Below are 24,902 nucleotides of genomic sequence, written 5' to 3' on the forward strand. Positions count from 1 at the left end.
GTAGGCCTGTTGTAAGGCAGGTCTTCACCAGACATCACTAGCAACAACGTCGCCTATGGGCACAAACCCACCGTCGCTGGACCAGACAGGACTAGCAAAAAGTGCTCTTCACTGACCAAGCGTGGTTTTGTCTCACCAGGGGTGATGGCCGGGTTTGCGTTTATCGTCGAACGAATGAGCGTTACACTGAGGCCTGTACTCTGGAGCGGGATCGATTTGGAGGTGGAGGGTCCGTCATGGTCTGGGGCGGTATGTCACAGCATCATCGGACTGAGCTTGTTGTCATTGCAGGCAATCTCAATGCTGTGCGTTACAGAGAAGACATCCTCCTCCCTCATGTGGTACCCTTCCTGCAGGCTCATCCTGACATGACCCTCCAGCATGACAATGCCACCGGCCATACTGCTCGTTCTGACAGGAATGTCAGTGTTCTGCTATGGCCAGCGAAGAACCCGGATCTCAATCCCATTGAGCATGTCTGGGATCTGTTGGATTGGAGGGTGAGGGATAGGGCCATTCCCCCCCCAGAAATGTCCGGGAACTTGCAGGTGCCTTGGTGGAAGAGTGGGGTAACATATCACATCAAGAACTGCCAAATCTGGTGCAGTCCACGAGGAGGAGATGCACTGCAGTACTTAATGCAGCTGGTGGCCACACCAGATACTGACTGTTACTTTTGATTAACCCCCCCTTTGATCAGGGACACATTATTCAATTTCTGTTAGTCACATGTCTGTGGAACTTGTTCAGTTTATGTCTGTTGTTGAATCTTATGTTCATACAAATATTTACACATGTTAAGTTTGCTGAAAATAAATGCAGTTGACAGTGAGAGGACATTTATTTTTTTGCTGAGTTTGTGTGTGTCTGTCTGGTTGAACCCTGTTTAGTGTTCCCTTTGGGAGGCCTTCTGGTTTGCGTAGACTCAAACATTCATTAAATCATTCTCTTACTGTCTAATATTCTTGACTCATAGGCGTAATATGCTTAGTAATGAAGTAACCTATTCACAGTCTCCTGTTTGTCCGTCTCTGTTTTTGGTTACTGTTGTCACGACCATCAACAGTCTTCCAAGGGAAATAGTAGTGATGCTGACCCTGACATCCAATGTTGTCATGACATTGTTACAAACCCACAGTGCATCATGATTCAGCCCAGGCTTTCCACACAAAAAGTCTTCAGTCCATCAATGAGCTCCTTCAAGATAATTTCAGCCGTTGTTTTTGCCTTTATAAAGGTTGTTTAGTCAGTCTGAGCTCATTGAGTTATTCAGGCCCCTCTTGGCCTTGGGTGATTCATACAGAGTGAAGTCCCAAATGGCAACCTATTTCCTATTTTTTGCGCAGGTTGACATTTATTGTCAGGAGTCTTGTCATGGAGGCAGAACTGAGCGATTGCCCCTTAGATAGGCCAGCTGCAAAGTCAAAATTGGCTTTATTGTAAAAATGTATGAAAACAAAAATTTGCTTTTTGGTCTAAATTTAGGGTTAGGCATTAGGATTAGCCATGTGGGTGAGGTAAGGGTTAAGATTAAGTTTGAAATCAGATTTTATGATTTTGTGTGGCTGTGCCAGCTAGTGACCACTATACAGAGCTTCAAGATTCATGACGAAAAATGCTAACCTGCATGTATTGCACTACCTTTGACCAGGGCCTGTAGGAAATAGGGTGCCATTTGGGATGCAGACTGTGTGTACTCCAGATTGATGGCAGAGTGTGGGGCTATCTGGCCTGGCTGGCCTTTCTCAAAGACACTGGGAATCAGTGCTGCCTCACACACTCTGGAAACCTGCTGCACCCAGACATACAGACAGAAGAATCCAGGAGCTAGGAGTGAAGTCTAGCACTGACCCAGGCTGTATAACCCTTAGGGGCTTAACCACAAAATCCTAAAATCTGATTTTAAACCTAATCCTAACCTCACACACACTGCTAATCCTAATGCCTAACCATAAATTAAGACCAAAAAGCACATTTTTGTTTTCAATCATTTTTAAAACACTGGCATGAACGCACAGTAAGCTATATACAGTGTTAGTTGCGCTAATCACATGTTGCCAGACACAGATTTGTAGGGCTAGTTCCTGTCAAACATGTTGTATAATTATTGATTGTGAGGCTCTCACAAGCCTCATGAAGTCTATTTCCCTGAGCATGTGTTTGTTGTCTTCCCCAGAGTTCCCGTAGGAAGAAGTTTTATGTCCTGTCTATGTTCCCGTACCCCTCCGGCCGTCTCCACATGGGCCATGTACGGGTCTACACCATCAGTGACACCATCGGACACTTCCAGAGGATGAGGGGCCACCAGGTAATAATAATATATAACATTCAGCAGATTCTGTAAGCCAAAGCGACTAGCCCTGATTAGTAGCTGGAGATACAACTGTGAAAAGCTAAGCTGCCCATACTGGTAACTTTGATCATTTCTCCTTTCCACCCCTCTATGCATGTCTGTCTCTATGGCTCTTTCTCTCTCGCTCGCTCGCTCTCTATGCATGCACACAAACTGTACTGCCACGACTCCAGGTGAGTCACGTAGAAGCATACAGCTGTGAAGCACTTTGTGCAGTCCACAAGGTCACCGTCCGTTCTCGCTCTCTTTACATTTTCTCTGTTATGGAAGCCCTGATCCATCGTCATTACGGCCTTGATGTTCTGTCTAGTCTGAATCACAGTTGGCATCTGTTCTGCAGGAGGTGTGTGGAGGCTGTTTAAACTGAGAGAGATGCTGCTCTGCCTTTGCCTTCTAACTCAGCTGTTAAAAGTGCAATCTGGGAATGAGTTCAATTGTCATTTCAAAGGACATTTCCCCAGCCTCAACTGGTGGGGCTGCCATTTTTCTGAAAAAGGATTTGCATATTGTAGCTTTGAGTGCCCCCATTGTCCCTGGCCCAACGTTACACTGCGCTTACCTTAGTGCTCTTAGCCACAAGACCACTTTTCAGTGGGACTACCTACGCATGGCACATTACCAGACGTGATTACGGCATAAAAAGGTTTTATGTCAAAACAATTACTCTTTCAGTTGGTGATTCCCTCTAAGACATCTGCCTTTAAGTGTTTCTGCAGGGGTAAGACAAGCTCCCCCTATCCATTCTAATGTGGTGACGACTCTCCCCCTCATAGAGAAGTGTGAAAGATGTGTGTTGGTGTTTAAGAGAAATGATGATCAGACCGTTGGTGTCTTACAAACCAGTGGTGACAAATGACTCCCCAGAGACACCATTCAGGACCAGGGACTGTCACTGTGTCCCCTAATGCAGCCAGTCACCCACAGCTTGAAATGGTTGCTAAATAATTCACTGTGACCCTCACTCATTTATCTCCCTCTCCCCTCCTCCCCCTCTTTCTCTCTCCCCCCTCTCTTACCCTCCCTTCCTCTGTACTGTATACTGTTCTAAACCATTACTCCAGCCATTCTTCTTTGTCACAATAACAACCCCCCTCGTTTGGTGTGTGTTGTAGGCCCTCCTCTCTCAGGCTACATCCCAAATGGCACCAGATTCCCTTTATAGTGCATTGTTTTTTACCAGGGTCCATAGGGCTCTGGTCCAAAGAAGTGCACTATATAGGGTGCCATTTTGGATAAATCCTCAGGGGCTGATTTTAATGGAGCCTGACAAAGTGATGTCAGTGTTCTGTAAGTGTGGCACAACTGGCCCGTCATTGTTTTGTAAGCAGCAGGGTTTTGTTCCCTCCCACTCAGAGAGAGATGGCTACATTTCTGTCTTCATATGGATTTTCTTAGCAGGTGGGCTGTATCTGGGCTACCAGCAGTAATGCTGTAATGCTGTCTTCCTAACCACTATTTTAGTTGTCGTATGGACCGTCGTGGATTGACAGCTACACGCTGCTGCCCAAGGGGATATCTGTCTGTCAGCATCTGTCAGAGAGAAAGATAATCCATTTACTGTGTCCACACACACACACACACACCAGAGAGAGAACAAGTTGTCTTCAACTAGTTCATTCGTTCTAGGAGATTACATTTGTAGAGACAAAATCCCTTCCCTGTAGCCTAGTTGTGGTGTGATGTTTAGTAAAATCCCTTCCCTGTAGCCTAGTTGTGGTGTGATGTTTAGTAAAATCCCTTCCCTGTAGCCTAGTTGTGGTGTGATGTTTAGTAAAATCCCTTCCCTGTAGCCTAGTTGTGGTGTGATGTTTAGTAAAATCCCTTCCCTCTAGCCTAGTTGTGGTGTGATGTTTAGTAAAATCCCTTCCCTGTAGCCTAGTTGTGGTGTGACGTTTAGTAAAATCCCTTCCCTGTAGCCTAGTTGTGGTGTGATGTTTAGTAAAATCCCTTCCCTGTAGCCTAGTTGTGGTGTGACGTTTAGTAAAATCCCTTCCCTGTAGCCTAGTTGTGGTGTGATGTTTAGTAAAATCCCTTCCCTGTAGCCTAGTTGTGGTGTGATGTTTAGTAAAATCCCTTCCCTGTAGCCTAGTTGTGGTGTGATGTTTAGTAAAATCCCTTCCCTGTAGCCTAGTTGTGGTGTGATGTTTAGTAAAATCCCTTCCCTGTAGCCTAGTTGTGGTGTGATGTTTAGTAAAATCCCTTCCCTGTAGCCTAGTTGTGATGTTTAGTAAAATCCCTTCCCTGTAGCCTAGTTGTGGTGTGATGTTTAGTAAAATCCCTTCCCTGTAGCCTAGTTGTGGTGTGATGTTTAGTAAAATCCCTTCCCTCTAGCCTAGTTGTGGTGTGATGTTTAGTAAAATCCCTTCCCTGTAGCCTAGTTGTGGTGTGACGTTTAGTAAAATCCCTTCCCTGTAGCCTAGTTGTGGTGTGATGTTTAGTAAAATCCCTTCCCTGTAGCCTAGTTGTGGTGTGATGTTTAGTAAAATCCCTTCCCTGTAGCCTAGTTGTGGTGTGATGTTTAGTGGTTATACTGCCTGTGGCTCTGCTCTGCTTTCAGCCTGCAGCTCATCTCTTCACAGATGGAACCAGAGCTTTTGGGATTTGTGTGTGGGTGGACACACATACACTTTAGCATAGCTATGCCAATGTGTTGCATGCCCAAAATCAGCCCCCTCCCCTGGGACTCCTGTCTGTCAGGCTGTCCTGCTGGCCTGGATGGACAAGTCCCTCCCTAATATACATCTAAGTCTTCCACTCTGTGGGCAGGTTTCTCTCTTAGCTCCTTCTCTATCCATAGGTTATCCATAGGTTATCCATAGGTTAAATGTAGGTAGTACAGTCGTAGTGGGGGAGTTAGAGACTTGACTTTGGCCCTGGGGTTGTTGTGGAGCATCGACTGTTAAAAAGAGATGATGGTTTGCCTCTGACATAGTCTCATTGGGCTGATGTAACTTTGAGAAATGAACCGAGGCAGACAGCCTGTCCTGTCCATCAGGACTTCATTTAAACCTGAACAACGGTGTATTAACACGGCAAGCACATCTATTTAAATGACGGTAGGATCGTCTTTATATTACTAGATCTACAGGTGCTAATTTCTCTAGTCAATGTCTGTATGTTTTACCTCGGCACGAAGGCGCTCACTTAGACTGATAACATCCAGCACTCGGCTTTACAAATTAGGCCCAGGCAGTTACCAAGGATACCGATTTGTCTGAAGCGTCAGACTCGTTAGTCGATACACACTCCTCTCCACTCTCCTGTCCCCCTCACCTCTCTCTCTCTCTCTCTCGCCACTGCTCTTCCATTCTCTTCTCCACTCCTGCCTTCATTGCCTCTCTGTTTTCTTTCTCTTCCGTAAGGGTATGGGTGGAAGAAAAGTGAAGGATCAAGAAGGAATAGTGAAGGGTGAAAAGAGCTTCTCAATTCTTAATAGTGTTGTGAGAAGCGGAGGGAAGGAGGGAGACACTGGTATGAAGAAGTGGAAAGAAGTGAGAAAACACATTATGAGGAGAGGGGTGAGAAGGATGGGACCGACTGATTGACTGACTGCAAGCAAGCAGAAGCTGGAAGCCTGTATAAACCTCTGATCACATCTGTCAGTGCTGCAAAGTACAATGCCTTACATCACAACATCCCCATACGGGTGTGAATGAAATATTGATGATGATGCAAACAGAGAGGCCTTGATTCCTATTACCATCCTCCATGTTACACATCCAATCAGACCAGCGCCAGTATGTCCCCTCCTATTCTAATGTATAACTCACATTACAACATTAGGCCTTTCTGGGCCTGTGCACAGCCACTCTACATGCATTAGATGTTATGTTCCCTCACCTCTCTGCCTTACGCTCTGGTTGGGTTTAACAGCTTCTACGTATATAACATGTCTTCTGGCATAGAACAGAGATTATGGAAAAGGTAGACACTGTTGTGCATGTTTAAAGATGCATGCTTGACAGTATTACGGTCCAATGCTCTAGTACTAGGGATGTGCTTGAGCACTCTCAAACCAGTCTGTGTTAAAGGGATATACTGAAAAGTCAGGTATGATATGTTCACATATGGCATCTGTGCCGGTTTGTTGTCTGAAGCACAGCTATAGCTGTATTTAGTAATTGCCAGGCCTTTAGTAATTGCCAAGTATTTTAAATGTAAATGAACTGTTTTCTTGGGGGCTGTGTGTAACGTGTAAAACCCAATGGGCTGGGAAGAACAGCCAGGTTTGATATGTAACTGATTTCTGTGTAACTGCTTTTAGGTGCTAAACCCAATGGGCTGGGATGCTTTTGGACTCCCAGCAGAGAACGCTGCCATCGAGAGAGGCCTTGACCCGGAGGAATGGACTAAGAGGTACATTACAAGATATGACACAAACAGATCTCTCTCTCCCTCTTTCTCTCTCTCATTCCCCCTAACGTCCTCCTCTCCCCTGTCCGTCCCCAGTAATATCCAGTCCATGCGGGAGCAGCTCGACAGCCTAGGGCTCTGCTTTAATTGGGACAAGGTGAGTAATGGGAGGAGCTGAGCACCACCTCCAACCGTCCAGTGGGAGGCTCTGTGTGTGTGTGTGTGTGTGTGTGTGTGTGTGTGTGTGTGTGTGTGTGTGTGTGTGTGTGTGTGTGTGTGTGTGTGTGTGTGTGTGTGTGTGTGTGTGTGTGTGTGTGTGTGTGTGTGTGTGTGTGTGTGTGTGTGTGTGTGTGTGTGTGTGTGTATGAATCATCTTGTGGATCCCTCTGCTTCCCTCTCCTCTGACCAGGAGGTGACCACCTGCCTGCCAGACTACTACAGGTGGACCCAGTGGCTGTTCGTCAAGCTCTTCAATGCAGGACTGGCCTATCAGAAAGAGGTAGATTCAGGGGGCCTTGAGTCTGTCCAATCCTTGTCATAGGCTGTGTCTCAATAGTCCAAAGTGGTTTCCTCTCTTCATCTCCTTTCCATCTCTGCTAACGAGGAGATGATGACACTTTGGACTAATGTGATGCAGTCATGCCCCTGGTATTGTCATGGGCCGTGTGTAGAGCTCCAGGGAGGCAGGATGAGGGAGACACACCCCAGGAGGATGACTCTCAGGCAGGCCACAGAGGCTCAGTGGCCTGGGGAACAGTCTTCAGTAACTATGGAGCCTCCTGTGGCTTTGTGAGGAAAACACATTTTGTGTAGCAGATTACAGACAATCCAAAAATCTGTGCTGTAGTGGAGAGGTCATGTAGTTTAATCAGATGCAAGGTATTTTGGCACTCGTATCAGTAGGCATCTTTCTCTGATTTGATCAGCTCCTGTGATGTTGGCTTATGTTTGTCTTTGTCTGTGTGTATTTGTAGTAATTGTAATCTGTGTGTGTGTGTGTTCCAGGCGGTGGTGAACTGGGACCCTGTGGACCAGACGGTGTTGGCTGATGAGCAGGTGGATGACAGCGGGTGCTCCTGGAGGTCTGGAGCTCTGGTGGAGCAGAAATTACTTAGGCAGTGGTTCATTAAGACCACCAACTACGCCAAGGTAGGTGTGTGTGTCTCGTGCGCATGGAGGGTGTGTTGGTGATAAGCCCGTCAGCAGCAATAAGGGTCAAAGGGCGTCCTATCACATCAATCTCGCCACCTGCGCCTTTTGGCATAATCTGATTGGCTGGCTACATTAGAGGCTGTGTGAGAATGGAAGGGGGGGAGACCCCTCTGATGTCAATCACTGCACAAACCATGGCAGCAGCTTCAGCCCTGGCTGTGGATCAAACCTGGGCTCAAGTTGGATCTGTTTTCTTTCAAATACTTTAGCTGTGATTGAGTGATCTTACCTGGCACAATGGAACCAATGGAATAGTTCCAAAAGTGCAAACTACAAAGCCCACCCATCTGGCACTTCAGACTGGGTCAATCAAATGCTCAGAGTATTTGAAAGAAAATAAATACTACTTGAACCCAGCCCTGGCTGTGTAATCAGCAGCCTGCTGAGAGTGTCATTCCCAGGCTGGCCTCGCCGGACTGATGAGAAACCTCCACGTCTCCAGCAGCACGGTCTCATAATCACTACCAGCCACTACCAGCTACGCTCTGGGTTGAAATTACCCTCTCTGGAGATTTATTTCACCCATGGGATGGGCACACACACACACACACACACACACACACACACACACACACACACACACACACACACACACACACACACACACACACACACACACAGGCAGCTTGAACCTGGGCACATGGAGTGAGCGTAACTGAAGGTGTGCTGATTCCAACCTCTCCAGATGAGGAATGGTTGGTACTGAGAAGCTCTGAGTGGAAGCCTTCCAAACCGGTCTGATTGGTGGGCCAGAATGTCAGGTTCCCTTTGCTTCTTGAGCCTTGATTGATAAGGGTTGATTGATGTGTGCGTGCATGCTGCTAACATTTCCAGTTTCCCCTGGTAAAGACATACACTAGTCACTCACACATTAACCAGTAGGCTTCAGCAGTATGACCCTGTCACTCCACTTTATCTCTGAGATTCACGCACACACACACATACACACATGATGAACACAGTTAATAATTACATTGACAATAGATGTTTTCTATTTCATGCACAATAACACACACTGATGGACTCACTAATTTGAACACATCACACTAAATCAACACAATGGCATTCACTTCAATTACCAGCCTCACACAGACTTTACACATACATTCATCATTTTACACAGGCATACGAACATACACACTCTTGTAAGCTTTGCTAGATTGCTACATAGGCAGCCTCAGATATATTCACGTGCATGTGTCATCAAATATTTCATGTATCCAAAAGATGCAGGGAAACACACACTCACAGCCACCCACACGGACATTGACACGGACACACAAAAAACCTTCGCCACCCTCATTTTATTGATATAGAATGTTATGGCTTTGCTGGGTTGCCATGGAAACCCTACATCTCTGGTTAAACCCTCAGGTTTATGTGGCTCCAATGATGCCACTTCTTTTCCGGAGACAAAAACACAGTTTAGTTGAGTTTTTTTTCTCTTCTTCTCATGGTTTGAGCAGAGTACCACCTCACCTCCGTTCCCCTCAGCGGGTGTTTGTTCTTGGTGACATCGCTGTGACACCTCGAGGCGGGGTGTCTCAGACACCACAGCCTGCTGGCAGCCTGGCTGTATGCTCACACTGGCGTTGTTGCTAGGCTGCTTGACTGACACAAAGACACCAGCATTTATGGCAGGACACCAATCTCTTTCTCACTCTCTCAGATTCCATCTTTCATTCTCTCTCTCTCTCTCTCTCTCTCTCTCTGATTGTGTCTCTCTCTCTCTCCATCCATGCTTGAGAAACAGTGAAATAACATTGATACACACTGCAATTACAATCATCCTTATCGCCATTGTTAGTGTTGGTTGTATTGCTGTTATTAGTGTTATTAGTGTGTTGGGTAGAGATCTCAGAGGGTGGTTTGGGATTGGGTTGTGATAGTGGGGGAGAGGTATATCAAATTGGTGCTGTTGCCTTTTTGTATTCTCCATTCAGGCAGAAGCGGAACCCAGCTGGGACTTTCTGGCCTGCCCCTTGTTGTTATGCATAGCTTCCTTTTAAAAATCTGTGTGTGTGTGTGTCTCTCTCTCTCTCTCTTTCTCTCTCTCTCGTTATGAAACTGTTGTTGAGTCATGAGCGATTTGCTTTGCGATAAACGCAAAAGTAGGGCGTGTGGAGGTCAGGATTTCTAAAATCCCTCTTTGACTACATAATGTGAGACGAGGTAGACTGGTATTGTGCCAGTAGATTGGCTGAGCTTTGGAAGAGCCTCTCAGGGTAAAGAGGAGAAGTAAATGATGTGCTGATCTGGGACTTAAACCCAGTGAGTGTTCCTCAAACGTATACAGTATCTTCATCTGACATTACAATATGATTTAACATCTTTATGATTTATTTAGCATCAATATGATTTAACATTTTTTATTGTGTATTTCTCTCTCCCAGCCCCTCCTGGACGCCCTGGCGGAGCTGCCAGAGTGGTACGGGGTCAAGGCCATGCAGGCCAACTGGATTGGAGACTGCACCGGCTGCTACTTCGACTTCCACCTCAAGGTTAGACTCACATCTCTCATCTGTTCCTTCTTGTCAGTCCATCCTGGTTTAGTTCAGACTACTTAGTCTTCCAGGTATAAACATTTGAAGGTATTCTAGGATTAGCTCTGAGATTCTCACCTACTACATCATTCTCATTCAGCTAGCAGCACCAGTCGTCCCTCTGCAAGCAGAAATTTAATCAAACGTAGTGACTGTGTGGCTGTGTTTATTTCCATTGAACTATCCAAATGCACTTTTAGAATGTTGAATAGAGTATTGACATTCCAAAATGGTTTTGCTAAAAGCCTATTGTGAGCTCCAGTCACCCCAGTCATAGAACTCCTTGCAACAGACGGAGGAAATGTATTAGGTTGACGCCTTCCTTCCTTATTAAAATCGTAATCAAATTTCTGGTAAAGGGAGGGTTGTGACTTTCTCTCTCTCTCTGTGTGTGTGTGTGTGTGTGTGTGTGTGTGTGTGTGTGTGTGTGAGAGAGTGAGGGGGGTTCTCATAAATCAGTCAGAACCAGGCAGTGTGGGTAATTAAAAGTAGTGCCAGCGGTGGTTTTGTAGATGGGAAGCAGGAACCAGTCCCGTTACATCTTTAACATTGTCAAGGGTGTTCTGTTCTAAATGACTCCCAGAGTAGCTGTATTATGATTCTGTATTTTTGGTGCCAATTTAATGGGTTTCTTTCAGGCGATAGCATGTTAACTGATTAACGTTAAAACATGATCAATTGCTAAATATTGCATACAAACCTCACTACGGTGTTTTCTTTTTTTCTTACCAACTAGTGTTGTTTCTTTTTTTAACTATCCTCCTTTACCCCACTCAACAACAAATGTAACCAAGTTACTGTCCTGTCATGCATTTATCCATAAACTGTGTGTGTGTCTCTCTATCCTTTCCTCCATGCAGGTGAATGGGGAGGAGACGGGGGAGACTCTAGCAGGCTACACCTCCAGCCCAGAGGCTGTGTTTGGGGCTGCCTACCTGTCCATCCTCCCCTCCCACAGACTGCTGCATGGTACCAGCCCAGTCCGCTCAGCCCTGGAGAGAGTCCTGCAGACAGGCAGAGGTAGGAAGGAACCACTGTCCAGACCTGGTAGTCTGTGGTCATTTTTTAAGTGCCGCTTTTGTCCAAAGTGGCTTACAGTAAATATTTAGTGTATGTGGCCCATTGTAACTCTGTCGGAGCAATGGCACGTTTTACTGAACAAAAATATAAATGCAACATGCAACAATTTCAAATATTTTACTGAGTTACAGTTCATATAAGGAAATCAGTCAATTGAAATACATTTATTAGGCCCTAATTTATGGATTTCACATGACTGGGAATACAGATATGCATCTCTTGGTCACAGATACCTTAAAAGAAATGGGCCTCACAATGGGCCTCTGGATCACTTCATGGTATTTCTGGGCATTCAAATTGCCATCAATTAAATGCACTTATGTTAGTTGTCTATAGCTTATTCCTGCCCATAACATAACCCCACCGTCAACATGGGGCACTCTGTTCACAATGTTGACATCAGCAAACCGCTCACCCACAGGACGCCATACACGTGGCCTGCATTTGTGAGCCCGGTTCTCTAAAACATTTGAGGTGGCTTATGGTAGAGAAATGAACAATAAGTTCTCTGGCAACAGCTCTGGTGGACATCCCTGCAGTCAGCATGCCAATTCCACGACCCCTCAAAATTTGAAACGTGGCATTGCGTTGTGTGACAAAACTGCACATTTTAGAGTGGCCTTTTATTGTTCCCAGCACAAGGTGCACCTGTGTAATGACAATTAAATTTAATCAGCTTCTTGATATGCCACACCTGTCAGGTGGATGGGTTATTTTGACAAAGGAGAAATGCTCACTAACAGGGATGTAAACAAATTTGTGCTCACAATTTGAGATAAATAAGCTTTTTGTGTGAATGGAAAATGTCTGTGTTATTTATTTCAGCTCATGAAACATGGAACCAACACTTTACATGTTGCGTTTATATTTTTGCTCAGTGTAGTATAAATAAGTACTGGCTGTTAGTAGTCCATGTTGGATGTTGATGTTGAGTTTAGTGCTTGCTCACGCTAAGCTGAAACACAGTGCAACACGGGTATATCAATGTTTATTTTATGTCCAGATAGAGGTGTGTGTGTGTGTGTGTGTGTGTGTGTGTGTGTGTGTGTGTGTGTGTGGAGAGAGACAGTTGTGCATGGGTATACCCTCCAAGATATGTTACAGTTGAAGTCGGAAGTTTACATACACTTAGGTTGGAGTCATTAAAACTTGTTTTTCAACCACTTCACAAATTTCTTCTTAACAAACTATAGTTTTGGCAAGTCGGTTAGGACATCTACTTTGTGCATCACACAAGTAATTTTTCCAGCAATTGTTTACAGACAGATTATTTCACTTATAAATCACTGTATCACAATTCCAGTGGGTCAGAAGTTTACATACACTAAGTTGACTGTGCCTTTAAACAGCTTGGAAAATTCCAGAAAATGATGTCATGGCTTTAGAAGTTTTTGATAGGCTAATTGACATAATTTGAGTCAATTGGAGGTGTACCTGTGGATGTATTTCAAGGCCTACCTCCAAACTCAGTGCCTCTTTGCTTGACATCATGGGAAAATCAAAAGAAATCAGCCAAGACCTCAGAAAACAAATTGTAGACGTCCACAAGTCTGGTTCATCCATGGGAGCAATTTCCAAACGCCTGAAGCTACCACGTTCATCTGTATAAACAATAGTACGCAAGTATAAACACCATGGGACCACGCAGCCGTCATACCGCTCAGGAAGGAGACACGTTCTGTCTCCTAGAGATGAACATACTTTGGTGCGAAAAGTGCAAATCAATCCCAGAACAACAGCAAAGGACCTTGTGAAGATGCTGGAGGAAACGTGTACAAAAGTATCTATATCCACAGTAAAACGAGTCCAATATCGACATAACCTGAAAGGTCGCTCAGCAAGGAAGAAGCCACTGCTCCAAAACCGCCATAAAAAAGCCAGACTACGGTTTGCAACTGCACATGGGGACAAAGATCATACTTTTTGGAGAAATGTCCTCTGGTCTGATGAAACAAAAATATAACTGTTTGATCATAATGACCATCGTTATGTTTGGAGGAAAAAGGAGGATGCTTGCAAGCCGAAGAACACCATCCCAACCGTGAAGCAAGGGAGTGGCAGCATCATGTTTTGTGGGTGCTTTGCTGCAGGAGGGACTGGTGCACTTCACAATATAGATGGCAGGAAAATGATGTGGATACATTGAAGCAACACCTCAAGACATCAGTCAGGAAGTTATAGCTTGGTCGTAAATGGGTCTTCCAAATGGACAATGACCCCAAGCATACTTCCAAAGTTGTGGCAAAATGGCTTAAAGACAACAAAGTCAAGGTTTTGGAGTGACCATCGCAAAGCTCTGACCTCAATCCTATAGAACATTTGTGGGCTGAGCTGAAAAATCGTGTTAGAGCAAGGAGGCCTACAAACCTGACTCAGTTATACCAGCTCTGACAGGAGGAATGGGCCAAAATTCACCCAACTTATTGTGGGAAGCTTGTGGAAGGCTGCCTGAAATGTTTGACCCAATTTAAACAATTTAAAGGCAATGCTACCAAATACTAATTAAGTGTATGTAAACTTCTGACCCACTGAGAATGTGATGAAAGAAATTAAAGCTGAAATAAATCATTCTCTCTACTATTATTCTGACATTTCACATTCTTAAAATAAAGTGGTGATCCTAACTGACCTAAAACAGGTAATTTTTACTTGGATTAAATGTCAGGAATTGTGAAAAACGGAGTTTAATTTATTTGGCATAGGTGTATGTAAACTTCCGACTTCAACTGTATGTGTTGCTCTCCTGCTCTTCTCCTGTTGCCTCTGTGTGTTTTAATTGGGATTCCCCTGAATCGCTCTCTTTGTCTATCAGTCTCGCTCTCTTTTTCTCACTCCCCCACCTCTCTCACTCTCTTTCACTATCTATTTGCCCTCTCTCTCTCTCTCGCTCTCTCTCCCTCTGTCACGCTGTCTCTCTCTTTCTCTATCTTTTCTCTCTCTGATTGTTGATAATGAGGCCCCAGGGGAGAAGCTCTCCCTCGCTGACTCCTAACCTTTGACCCCCAGACTGCCTGACAGAGGTCACCGCCCACAACCTATTTACCGGTCAGGAAATTCCCCTGGTGATCTCCAGCAAGCAGGAGTTTGAAGGTCATTTAGATACTGTCATCGGTACGTGGATGTGTGTGTGGGTTTGAACGTTCACATGGCTTGCACATACACTCATGTACTCACTGTGTATTATTGACCTCTGAGCTTTTGTTCTTGGTCTTTTATTCGTCTCTCTTTTTCAATCAAATTTCAATCAATCAATTGTATTTATAAATCCCTTTTTACATCAGCCGATGTCACAAAGTGCTATTCAGAAACCCAGCCTAAAACCCCAAACAGCAAGCAATGCAGATGTAGAAGCACGGTGGCTAGGGAAATTTAAGAATCACATTTAGTCTTTCCCTGTGTCCTGTACATGTTTGTAGATGCCACTGTGCCGGTGTGTCCTTGAGCCTGCAGTGTGTCTCTGTCGTACACTGGGCGTTTGGCTGCTGTTGGAATGATGTAACTTTAACTCTCTAGAAGGAGTTCCCTGCTTGGTGCTTTGGGTGTTTGTCTCACTCCACGAGTCCACAAGGAGGCAATACCCATGAGGAACTAACCATATCCCAGCAACCCACGGCCTCCTCTTTTTTGTAGGCCCTTTGACCAATTTCAACTCAGTCGGGGTCTCAAATTACTGTTGAGAGTTAGAATAATAGAATACACAAGGTGCAATTTTAGAAATTTGGTTGTGCATCAGCAGTCACTCAATTAGCCCATGTCGGCAAAATAAATGTAGGTTGGTAAGTTAGTCTTGCGGCCTGCTATCTAAAGTTATAGGAAGCAAGGTTGAATTAACGACCGCGGTGGGGCTCATTGTTTATCACTTATCATATTAAAAACTGCAAACATTTACCTCCACTCTATTGCAAAATGTGTAGAATTGCAGGAAATTAGTGTTATAAAATGACATGGTGGTGTGCAAGTGTGTGTGACAAATGTATCATGTGTGTGTCCATGGCAGGTATCCCTGACAGCCGTGTGGAGGATGCTTCTGTGGCCAGGGCTCTGGGTCTGAGCTGGAGCCCAGTCCTGAAGGGCCAGGAGGATGGAGGACACACACTGCTCAACTCTGCTGAGGTCTGTCTGGACACACAGCAACACACACTGTCACTCTACACAACGTTACCAGTAAAACAGCATTTCAGTCATTCTACATATTGTTTTATGGCTATTAATGGAAGAACCTTATTTATGGTTGAATGAAGTATCGGCAAATAGTTGAGTTTTGTTGAATTCATGTGTGTTTGAGCTTCTAAACTGTCATCCTGTTCTCTCTCCGTCCATCCCCCTCTTCTGTGTAGTTCACAGGCCTCAGCAGGGAGGAGGCTTTTGACTCCATCACCCAGAAGGCCAGAGAGAGAAAAGTGGGCGGCCACCTGACCAGCACCAAGCTCAGGGATTGGCTGATTTCCCGGCAGCGGTACTGGGGTACGCCCATCCCCATGGTGCATTGTGGGTCTTGTGGTCCGGTGGCAGTCCCTGAGGAGCAACTTCCAATCACCCTGCCCAAACTACCGTCCCTCACGGGGAAGGGAGCATCCCCTCTGGAGCACGCTGATGACTGGATCAGCTGTACCTGTCCCAGGTGAGAACACACTGACACTGAGTGAGGTGTGAGAACACTTCAGTTGCATACCAAATGGCACTCTATTCCCTATGTAGGGCACTGCACTGGAACCAGGACCCATCAGCCTGGGTCAGAATCTAATGCCATCCGGTCAGATGTCCAGTTTGGAAATGAGTGCTGGTACTGTCAGTTGGATTGGAAGTTCATAGCTAGTTCACAAACATAAGTGATGGAGTTCACTTTATTCCACTTATATTAAAATCAAATAATTTTTTCAAGGTCGTGTATCTTTCTCAATGGTTAGTCAGCGACTCTCTCTCTCTCTCTCTCTCTCTCTCTCTCTCTCTCGTTCTAAGGTTCAGGCAATTATTTCCCATGCTTTCAGTTTTCTACTCAATCAGTTCCCCCTTTCTACCTGTACTAAAAGGTAGAACAGGATAAAGTGATTCAACCACTGTGTATTGAGGATATGAATACCGGTTAGTTTTTAACACACAGGGACCAGGGTTATGTAATCAGTGACAGATGTCACAGTGGTTATATAAACCAGCTGAGGCCTACATGCCAGGCATGTCTATGCCCCCACCACACACACACACACACACACACACACACACACACACACACACACACACACACACACACACACACACACACACACACACACATGGCACCAGGGTTATGTAATGAGTGACAGATGTCACAGTGGTTATATAAACCAGCTGAGGCCTACATGCCAGGCATGTCTATGCCCCCACCACACACAGAGACAGGCAGACGGTGACTGTCAATGAAATGTGTGAAAATGCTCCCTGCTGCTCGTTAAACGGCGGTTGCATCCCAGATGGCACCCTGTTTCCTATATAGTGCATCAATTTTGACCAAGGCCCACCGGGCAAACCCAGCTTCTCATGACGAAGACCCTCACCAACATAGGATTTCTTCATGGGGAGATTGCTCCTTGAAAATCATTATAGTTCCATGATTGGACATGGAATTGAGGTACAGTAACTAGGAAATGCTGTTTCAACAGCTCAGCCAGACAGTCATACAGAGAGAGAGAGATGGGGTCATCTGGTCTGACGGCTATATCCAGAGACGGTCTCCTCCTCCTCCTCTTCCTTGTCTCTCCATCTCTTGTTGACAGCGTCAGAGGAAATTCACTCGCTTAACTCAACGATCATGTCCAATTAACTGTCGGGTGGAGTGTACAGAAAGTGTTTGATGAGAGATGGTGGGGGAGATGGAGTTTTATCTGTCTGTCTCGTCCTTGAGAAGTCATTTCCTCCACCGCTGATATTGTCTCTGCTCCCTGTCTGCCTACTGCTGTGAATTGGCCCCTCAGTTGAACCCTGTGTGTAATTAGTCCAGCTAGCTTGCTACACCAGGATAGTGTTTTTGATTCCCATTTTGGCTTGCCTGGTGACATCAGCAGGCGGTATAAGTTAATAGACCAATAACAAAGAGCGTTCCAAACCTCTCTGTCAATAACAGCTAGTTATCATGTTACATATCCCTCCCATTAGGCTCCTCCAATTAGGTTCTTCACATATGTCATATATATGTCATATGTCGTAGATAAATTCTTGCTTGAGGAAAAAAAGCAATTTTTTTCTTTCTTATTTTTGACCATTTTAATGCAAAACTATTACAGTAAGGAACTAAATTGTTCTTGCTTCTGATGCCACGTCTGTTTGAGGGGATACTTCCCCAATCTGGCACTCACACACCCGCAATGCAATTTCAGTTTCATTTTGCTATCTGGTTGGAATTGTAGCTCTGCTACTCTGTCATTCCTGATATCAGCCTATATACAACAGGACAGGACAGAACCATAGCACGTGTCCAGGCAATCACAGCCCCCCCAGGAGTCTGAAACTGTCTGTCAAATGACAATAATCTGTACCCTGAATGGTCGATCTGGAAAAGAGAGGGAAAACCACAGGAGAGGGGTGTGCAGCCACATGCAATTCTTGGAATACTATAATGCCTCTTCTGTGTGGGTTTTTCATTTATTTAGCTATTTTGTCATGAAAGGCTCTTTGGTATGATGGTACGTTTTGATCTCATGAAATGGCACCTGGGTATTACCCTGCTACACCTTAGCCTTGTTGCTAAGCAACCTCTCTGCCTTATTATAGTGTGTGTGTGTGTGTGTGTGTGTGTGTGTGTGTGTGTGTGTGAGAGAGAGATTGTTTGTGAAGAGGGGTAGTCTCACCTTAAGAGTAAAAGTGTGAGGGTGTGTTGATATGCTTGTGTGTGACAACTTGTGCCTGTTTGCGCCATTAAAAACATTGTACTACAGGGGACCAGATACGGTGCTGTAGTGTTCTTCTCTAGTGTTGCTGATGGTCTTCCTGGCATGGTGATTCTGACTGGGTGCTGTAGTGTTCTTCTCTAGTGTTGCTGATGGTCTTCCTGGCATGGTGATTCTGACTGGGTGCTGTAGTGTTCTTCTCTAGTGTTGCTGATGGTCTTCCTGGCATGGTGATTCTGACTGGGTGCTGTAGTGTTCTTCTCTAGTGTTGCTGATGGTCTTCCTGGCATGGTGATTCTGACTGGGTGCTGTAGTGTTCTTATCTAGTGTTGCTGATGGTCTTCCTGGCATGGTGATTCTGACTGGGTGCTGTAGTGTTCTTCTCTAGTGTTGCTGATGGTCTTCCTGGCATGGTGATTCTGACTGGGTGCTGTAGTGTTCTTATCTAGTGTTGCTGATGGTCTTCCTGGCATGGTGATTCTGACTGGGTGCTGTAGTGTTCTTCTCTAGTGTTGCTGATGGTCTTCCTGGCATGGTGATTCTGACTGGGTGGTTCTATTCTATGGAGACTCATTAAACAGTGAGACACATTCTCAGTTCCAGTGTGCATGTTGAAAGTAGGTACAAAAAGAGTTGATTTTTTTTGTCACTCGCCTTTGCCAGTGTCGTGTGTTGCTCTCTGTGAGGCTGACAGATGAGCAGTGTGTACAGAGAGCTCTATTTGGATTGGATGAAAACGGCCTGGGATGGCACTTCCAACAGACACACACACACCAAGCTGGCGCACCCACCCACCCACCCACCAAGCTGGCGCACCCACCCACCCACCCACCAAGCTGGCGTGGTGCTGGCCGGTTCTGTGTCCCTCTGGCAGTGCTATTTAGTCAGGGCACAGGAGCAGGGATCTGATGGCTGTGTAGTGTAGTGGTTCCAGCCTGACTGGGGCATCTCCTACGGGACAGGACCTCCACAGACAGATGGTTCCAGCCTGACTGGGGCATCTCCTACGGGACAGGACCTCCACAGACAGATGGTTCCAGCTCACATTAGATACACACTACACAGGCCAGTTCTCTGGACACTTTATGCCTACAAACTAAACTAACAAAACTAAACTAACAAAAGTCATTTCACAGTAGGACAATGGGGTAGACGTTTATCATTTCTAAAATGACTGCACTCTTACCTCTCATGTGTCACTACGAATAGGAAACGGTGATTCAAACCAGCTAGCTACTGTAGCTACATGACAAAATACCCACTAAGACTTGAGCCGTGTCATATTCAATCATTATACTGTGTTTGACATTTGAAATCATATCTCCCTCCAGCGCTATCTCCCTCCAGCGCTATCTCCCTCCAGCGCTATCTCCTTCCTGCAGAAATTAGGTTGGAGAGCTAACTTACATTTGATGCAGTGTTTAAATGCACTTTAAATAAAGTTTGTTCTGATTCTATTTGACCTCTCTCTCCTGTTGTGTCTTGTCAGGTGTAAAGGGCCGGCCAGAAGGGAGACCGACACCATGGACACGTTTGTGGACTCATCCTGGTACTATTTCAGATACACTGACCCCCACAACCAAGACAGGTGAGATACACTGACCCCCACAACCAAGACAAGTGACCTGGGATTTTCTCTTCCTCTGTCTGTAGTATCACTCTCTGTCTTATCTATCTTCCTATCCCCCCCAAATATAATCTCTACTTTTAAATCAGTCAGTACCAGGTCCTACAACATGAAAGAGGGATAGAGAGCGGGAGAGGGAGTGTTGTAGGACCTGGTACTGACTGATTTAAAAGGAAAGATTAGAGATAATATTTTTTGGGACTGTTCCAAAATGAAACCGCAGTAGAGACAAAAGTCACCTTAGGTAATCTACTCTCCAGTCTACAGCTGTTTTGAAGACAACGAGAATCTAGACAAATATTACAAATGTAATATGCATTGTCCATTTAATCACTGACACATGTTTTTTCCACTCACACATCAGCACACCCTTTTACACTTCCTCTCAAACAGTCAATTTCATACACACACAAACACGCACGCATACCGTTAAATTGTATTCCCTGCTGATGGAGATGATAAACTCCTGGCAGTTAGCTGCTGGGGCGGTGGCGATACCCAGAGCTTTAACAAAAGAGATTAATTTCCCAAAGGCAGGACTTGTCTTTCCTTCACTGATCTTGCTGGGTAAATCCATTTAAATTCAATCACATTTTGACAGCACCCCTTTTGATTCGAACAAAACCTTACATACATATTTGCCCATTTGTAGAAGTGCTCAGAAAGTGACGTTTTGGACCTGAATGCCCAAACAGTTGAAATAAAGGTGCTCAAGTTGACTCATTGTTGTATACGGCACAATACCAGGAGACATCCAAGTCTTCATCACTGGAAAAGAACAGTTGAGATTGATATAATTTAAAAGCTTACAAACAGGGTTGTCAAACTATTTTATAATTTATGGAATTCTTATTTTTTTATTTATTATTATCATTTTTTTGATATTCACATATTTTGTATCTTAGACCCTGTTTGACATCATCTGAAGTTTTTGTGTTGTGCCCGCCATCGGTTGAGACACAACATGCTCTTGAATACAGGATGGGTGTCATGTTTTGGCTGATAAATGTACTAAAATGGGCAGTCATCTTTGTGGTAGTAATTCATGTTAAAATGTCAATTCATTTTCAATGGTGTACCAGCTAAATTGCAGTGGTCTGAAGAAATTGGTCCATTCTATGAATTCTATTTCTATGATTGAAATGAAATCCACCATTTATTAGTATTATTATAGTAGTATTCAAGGTATGTTGTGGTCAACTGATGGCTGACACAGCACAAAAACCTCAGATGATGTGAAATATGCTCTGAGCTACAACGTACAGTGCCTTCGGAAAGTATACAGGCCCTTTGACTTTTTCCACATTTTGTTATGTTACAGCCTTATTCTAAAATGTATGAAATAAATACAAAAAATCGTCATCAATCTACAAACAATACCACATAATGACAAAGCAAAAACAGGTGTTTAGAAATGTTTGCAAATGTATAAAAAAATCAAAAACAGATGCCTTATTTACATAAGAATTCAGTCCCTTCGCTATGAGATTTGAAATTGAGCTCAGGTGCATCCTGTTTCCATTGATCATCCTTGAGATGTTTCTGCATCTTGATTGGAATCCACCTGTCGTAAATTCAATTGATTGGACATGATTTGGAAAGGCACACACCTGTCTATATAAGGTCCCACAGTTGACAGTGAATTGTCCGTAGAGCTCCGAGACAGGATTGTGTGGAGGCACAGATCTGGGAAGGGTACCAAAACATTTTTGCAGCATTGAAGGTCCGCAAGAACACAGTGGCCTCCATCATTCTTAAATGGAAGAAGTTTGGAACCACCAAGACTTATCCTAGAGCTGGTCGCCCTGCCAAACTGAGCAATCGGGGGAGAAGGGCCTTGGTCAGGGAGGTGTCCAAGGACCTGCTGGTCACTCTGACAGAGCTCCAGAGTTCCTCTGTGGAGATTAGAGAACCTTCCATAAGGACAACCATTTCTGCAGCACCACCAATCAGGCCTTTATGGTAGAGTGGCCAGATGGAAGCCAGTCCTCAGTAAAAGGCACATGAAAGCACATGACTCTTAGACCATGAAAACAATATTCTCTGGTCTGATGAAACCAAGATTGAACTCTTTGGCCTGAATGGAAAGGGTAGTGTGGAGTGTGATTGAGATTTGCGTCATCTGTGGATCTGTTGTTGGTGGTATGCGAAGTGGAGTGGGTCTTTGGTTTCCAGGATGATGGTGTTGATGTGAGCCATGACCAGCCTTTCAAAGCACTTCATGACTACCGACGTGAGTGCTACGGGGTAGTAATCATTTAGGCAGGTTACCTTCACTTTCTTGGGCATAGGGACGATGGTGGTCTGCTTGAAAAAAATTACAATTAATGCCGTCAAAAATGGATTGAATTCAAATGGATTTACCCTGCTGTAAAGCTGCTTTAAGAGGGTGCTGGCCTCTCCCTCTTTTATTTCTTAGCTGGACAGATTATGCCAGAACTGAAAAAGCAATTAAACTGTTTGAGCATCCTGTTGGCTTGCTGTGGCCTGGGCTGAGGTTTTGGTAGGGTGGGGGCCACCAAGAGGGTAGTGTGTTTGTGTGCGGGTGCGGGTGTGCGTGTGCATGCGTTTTTGGCCTGACACCAGGACACAGGGAGGGTAGGTCATTTTCTGCCCAGTGAGTCTAACTCGTTTAGCCAGTTCAATTATCCTGAGACATCATCCACTGGCAGAGAGGACTGTGTGTACTGTGTAAGGTGACACACACACACACACAGAGTGATATAGCGTTATCTAAGTAGCATTAGGAGTTTGGAGCCATCCAAACTAACATCTTCTATCCTCTTCCTCATTGTTGTCTGGTGACTTGGTCAGATCTACAACCAGACAATTCCTATCTGAAGGATCTATCTGAGAGGAAGGGTTACCTCACCTCTCCCCTCTGAGCTCTGATTACTCATCATCAGGATATACATTTATGTTTGTGTGTCCGTGCGTGCGTGCGTGTGTGCGTGAGTGCGTGCGTGCGTGCGTGCGTGTGTGCGTGCGTGCCTGCCTTCAGGAGGATGCCCCTCGTCTGACTTGTGGGATAGATGTTATTATAGTAGCTACCTGTGCTAGCCTGCTTAAGGCCCAGGCTGCCCCCTAGAGGATATATCTACACATAAAATCAAAGACCAAACACCTTACACATGATGTAGTCGTATTTACTATAACAGCTTCTATAGTTGAGCTACTTGTTATATTGGTGAATCCCTTCCAAGATTATTATTCTCTCACTATACTGTTAAAAAAAAAAGTTTAAAAAAAACAAATAGACAGAAAACACCAAATATAAATTGGAGTGATAACAGTTTATTTCACTCAAACTAACTTGTGCCCCCATCTCTCCACCCCAGGCCTTTTGAGCGCTCCCTGGCAGACCACTGGCTTCCTGTGGACGTGTACATTGGGGGGAAGGAGCATGCTGTTATGCACCTGTACTATGCACGCTTCCTCAGTCACTTCTGTTGGGATCAGGGCCTAGTGGGACACAGGTACAACAACTATTGTTCACTTGTCGATATCAATAGAACTATTGTGCCAAAAGGTTGTACCCACTTAGGGGTGAATCCTAACTTCCAATGAAACTGAATTTTTACTTAGTCTCCCATTGACATCAAGTGAAAATGTCCACTTAAAAGTAAGTGGAAGCTAACTGAAGAAGGCACCATTGCCAAAACGTCTTTGTAACGTTTGTATAATTATTCCCTTCAGAAATAAAATGTCAAAAATGTAAGCTCTTTGAATGTCCACTCCAGGGAGCCTTTCAAGAAGCTGCTGGTGCAGGGCCTCGTCAAGAGCCAGACGTTTAGAGCTGCAGACAGCGGACAGTACCTGAAGAGAGACGATATCGACTTCACAGGTGGGCACAGCAGGGTGGGGACTTTACACGCCTGCATTCACAGGTTAGAGTTAGTAGACATCCCTCACAGATGGATTCCTGAGGTTTGCTCAAAAGGTTTTCCTTGTCAGGTCTTAGAAGAAAGAGTGGAGAAGCACCGTCTTAACCCTTAGCCTACAATTTAAATCAAATTAACATAATCAAAAAATACCATTAAAATATTTCTGTTTAAGCAAGAGATATTGTCCTTCTGCATCTGTGGTGAAAGGTGGGGGAGCTACAGCGGTGTTTGTCAGACCATGAGACATCCCGAAAATCAGTCTTCTCACAAAAACCTCTGTAGCGTTCAAACAGTTTAGCCTACAAACTATTATGACCATTCTAAGATGACACTCTCACAAACACAGTGGTGTTATCCGTTTTGCTCTAGGATGACCACAAGCCTCACAAGAGTCATCTGCCAACTTCTGTCTGTAGCGTCCGAATGATTTGGGCTACACACTAATGTGTGTGTTTTGGAAAGCTAACACCTCTGTGGAAAGTTGAGACAGACTTGTCTGAAGGTCCCCGGTACCAGTTTAAAACATTTATGGAAGTACAGTATATGGAGATGGTTTAGTACCTAAAATAAGGGGATACAGTGCCTTCGGAAAGTATTCAGATCTTATTCTAAAATGGATTAAATAAATGAAAATCCTCAGCAATCTACACACAATACCGCACAATGACAAAGTGAAAACAGGTTTTTAGAAATGTTAGAAAATGTATTAGAACTAAAAAACAGGAACCTTATTTACATAAGTATTCAGAGCCTTTGCTATGAGACTCGAAATTGAGCTCAGGTGCATACTGTTTCCATTGATCATCCTTGAGATGTTTCTACAACTTGATTGGAGTCCATCTGTAGTAGATTAAATTGATTGGACATGATTTGGAAAGGTACACACCTGTCTATATAAGGTCCCACTGTTGACAGTGCATGTCAGAGCAAAAACCAAGCCATGAGGTTGAATTGTCTGTAGAGCTCCGAAACAGGATTGTGTCGAGGCAC

The 24,902-nt window shown here is 44.6% G+C and overlaps 1 protein-coding gene across 1 annotated transcript in view; it reads left to right on the forward strand.

The window, feature by feature from the left end:
• lars2 (leucyl-tRNA synthetase 2, mitochondrial) overlaps nt 1–24,902 on the forward strand; it is a 50,106-nt gene that overhangs the window by 14,490 nt on the left and 10,714 nt on the right. The window contains exons 3-15 of the mRNA XM_029743515.1: nt 2,177–2,308; nt 6,618–6,709; nt 6,803–6,863; nt 7,116–7,205; nt 7,712–7,855; nt 10,312–10,419; nt 11,322–11,481; nt 14,548–14,652; nt 15,539–15,654; nt 15,879–16,162; nt 19,891–19,989; nt 23,367–23,504; nt 23,769–23,872. Coding sequence (XP_029599375.1) covers nt 2,177–2,308; nt 6,618–6,709; nt 6,803–6,863; nt 7,116–7,205; nt 7,712–7,855; nt 10,312–10,419; nt 11,322–11,481; nt 14,548–14,652; nt 15,539–15,654; nt 15,879–16,162; nt 19,891–19,989; nt 23,367–23,504; nt 23,769–23,872 — 1,633 coding nt within the window. The remainder of the gene's footprint in view (nt 1–2,176; nt 2,309–6,617; nt 6,710–6,802; nt 6,864–7,115; nt 7,206–7,711; nt 7,856–10,311; nt 10,420–11,321; nt 11,482–14,547; nt 14,653–15,538; nt 15,655–15,878; nt 16,163–19,890; nt 19,990–23,366; nt 23,505–23,768; nt 23,873–24,902) is intronic.

This window comes from Salmo trutta, chromosome 3, assembly GCF_901001165.1.
Source record: "Salmo trutta chromosome 3, fSalTru1.1, whole genome shotgun sequence".
NCBI lineage: Eukaryota > Metazoa > Chordata > Actinopteri > Salmoniformes > Salmonidae > Salmo > Salmo trutta.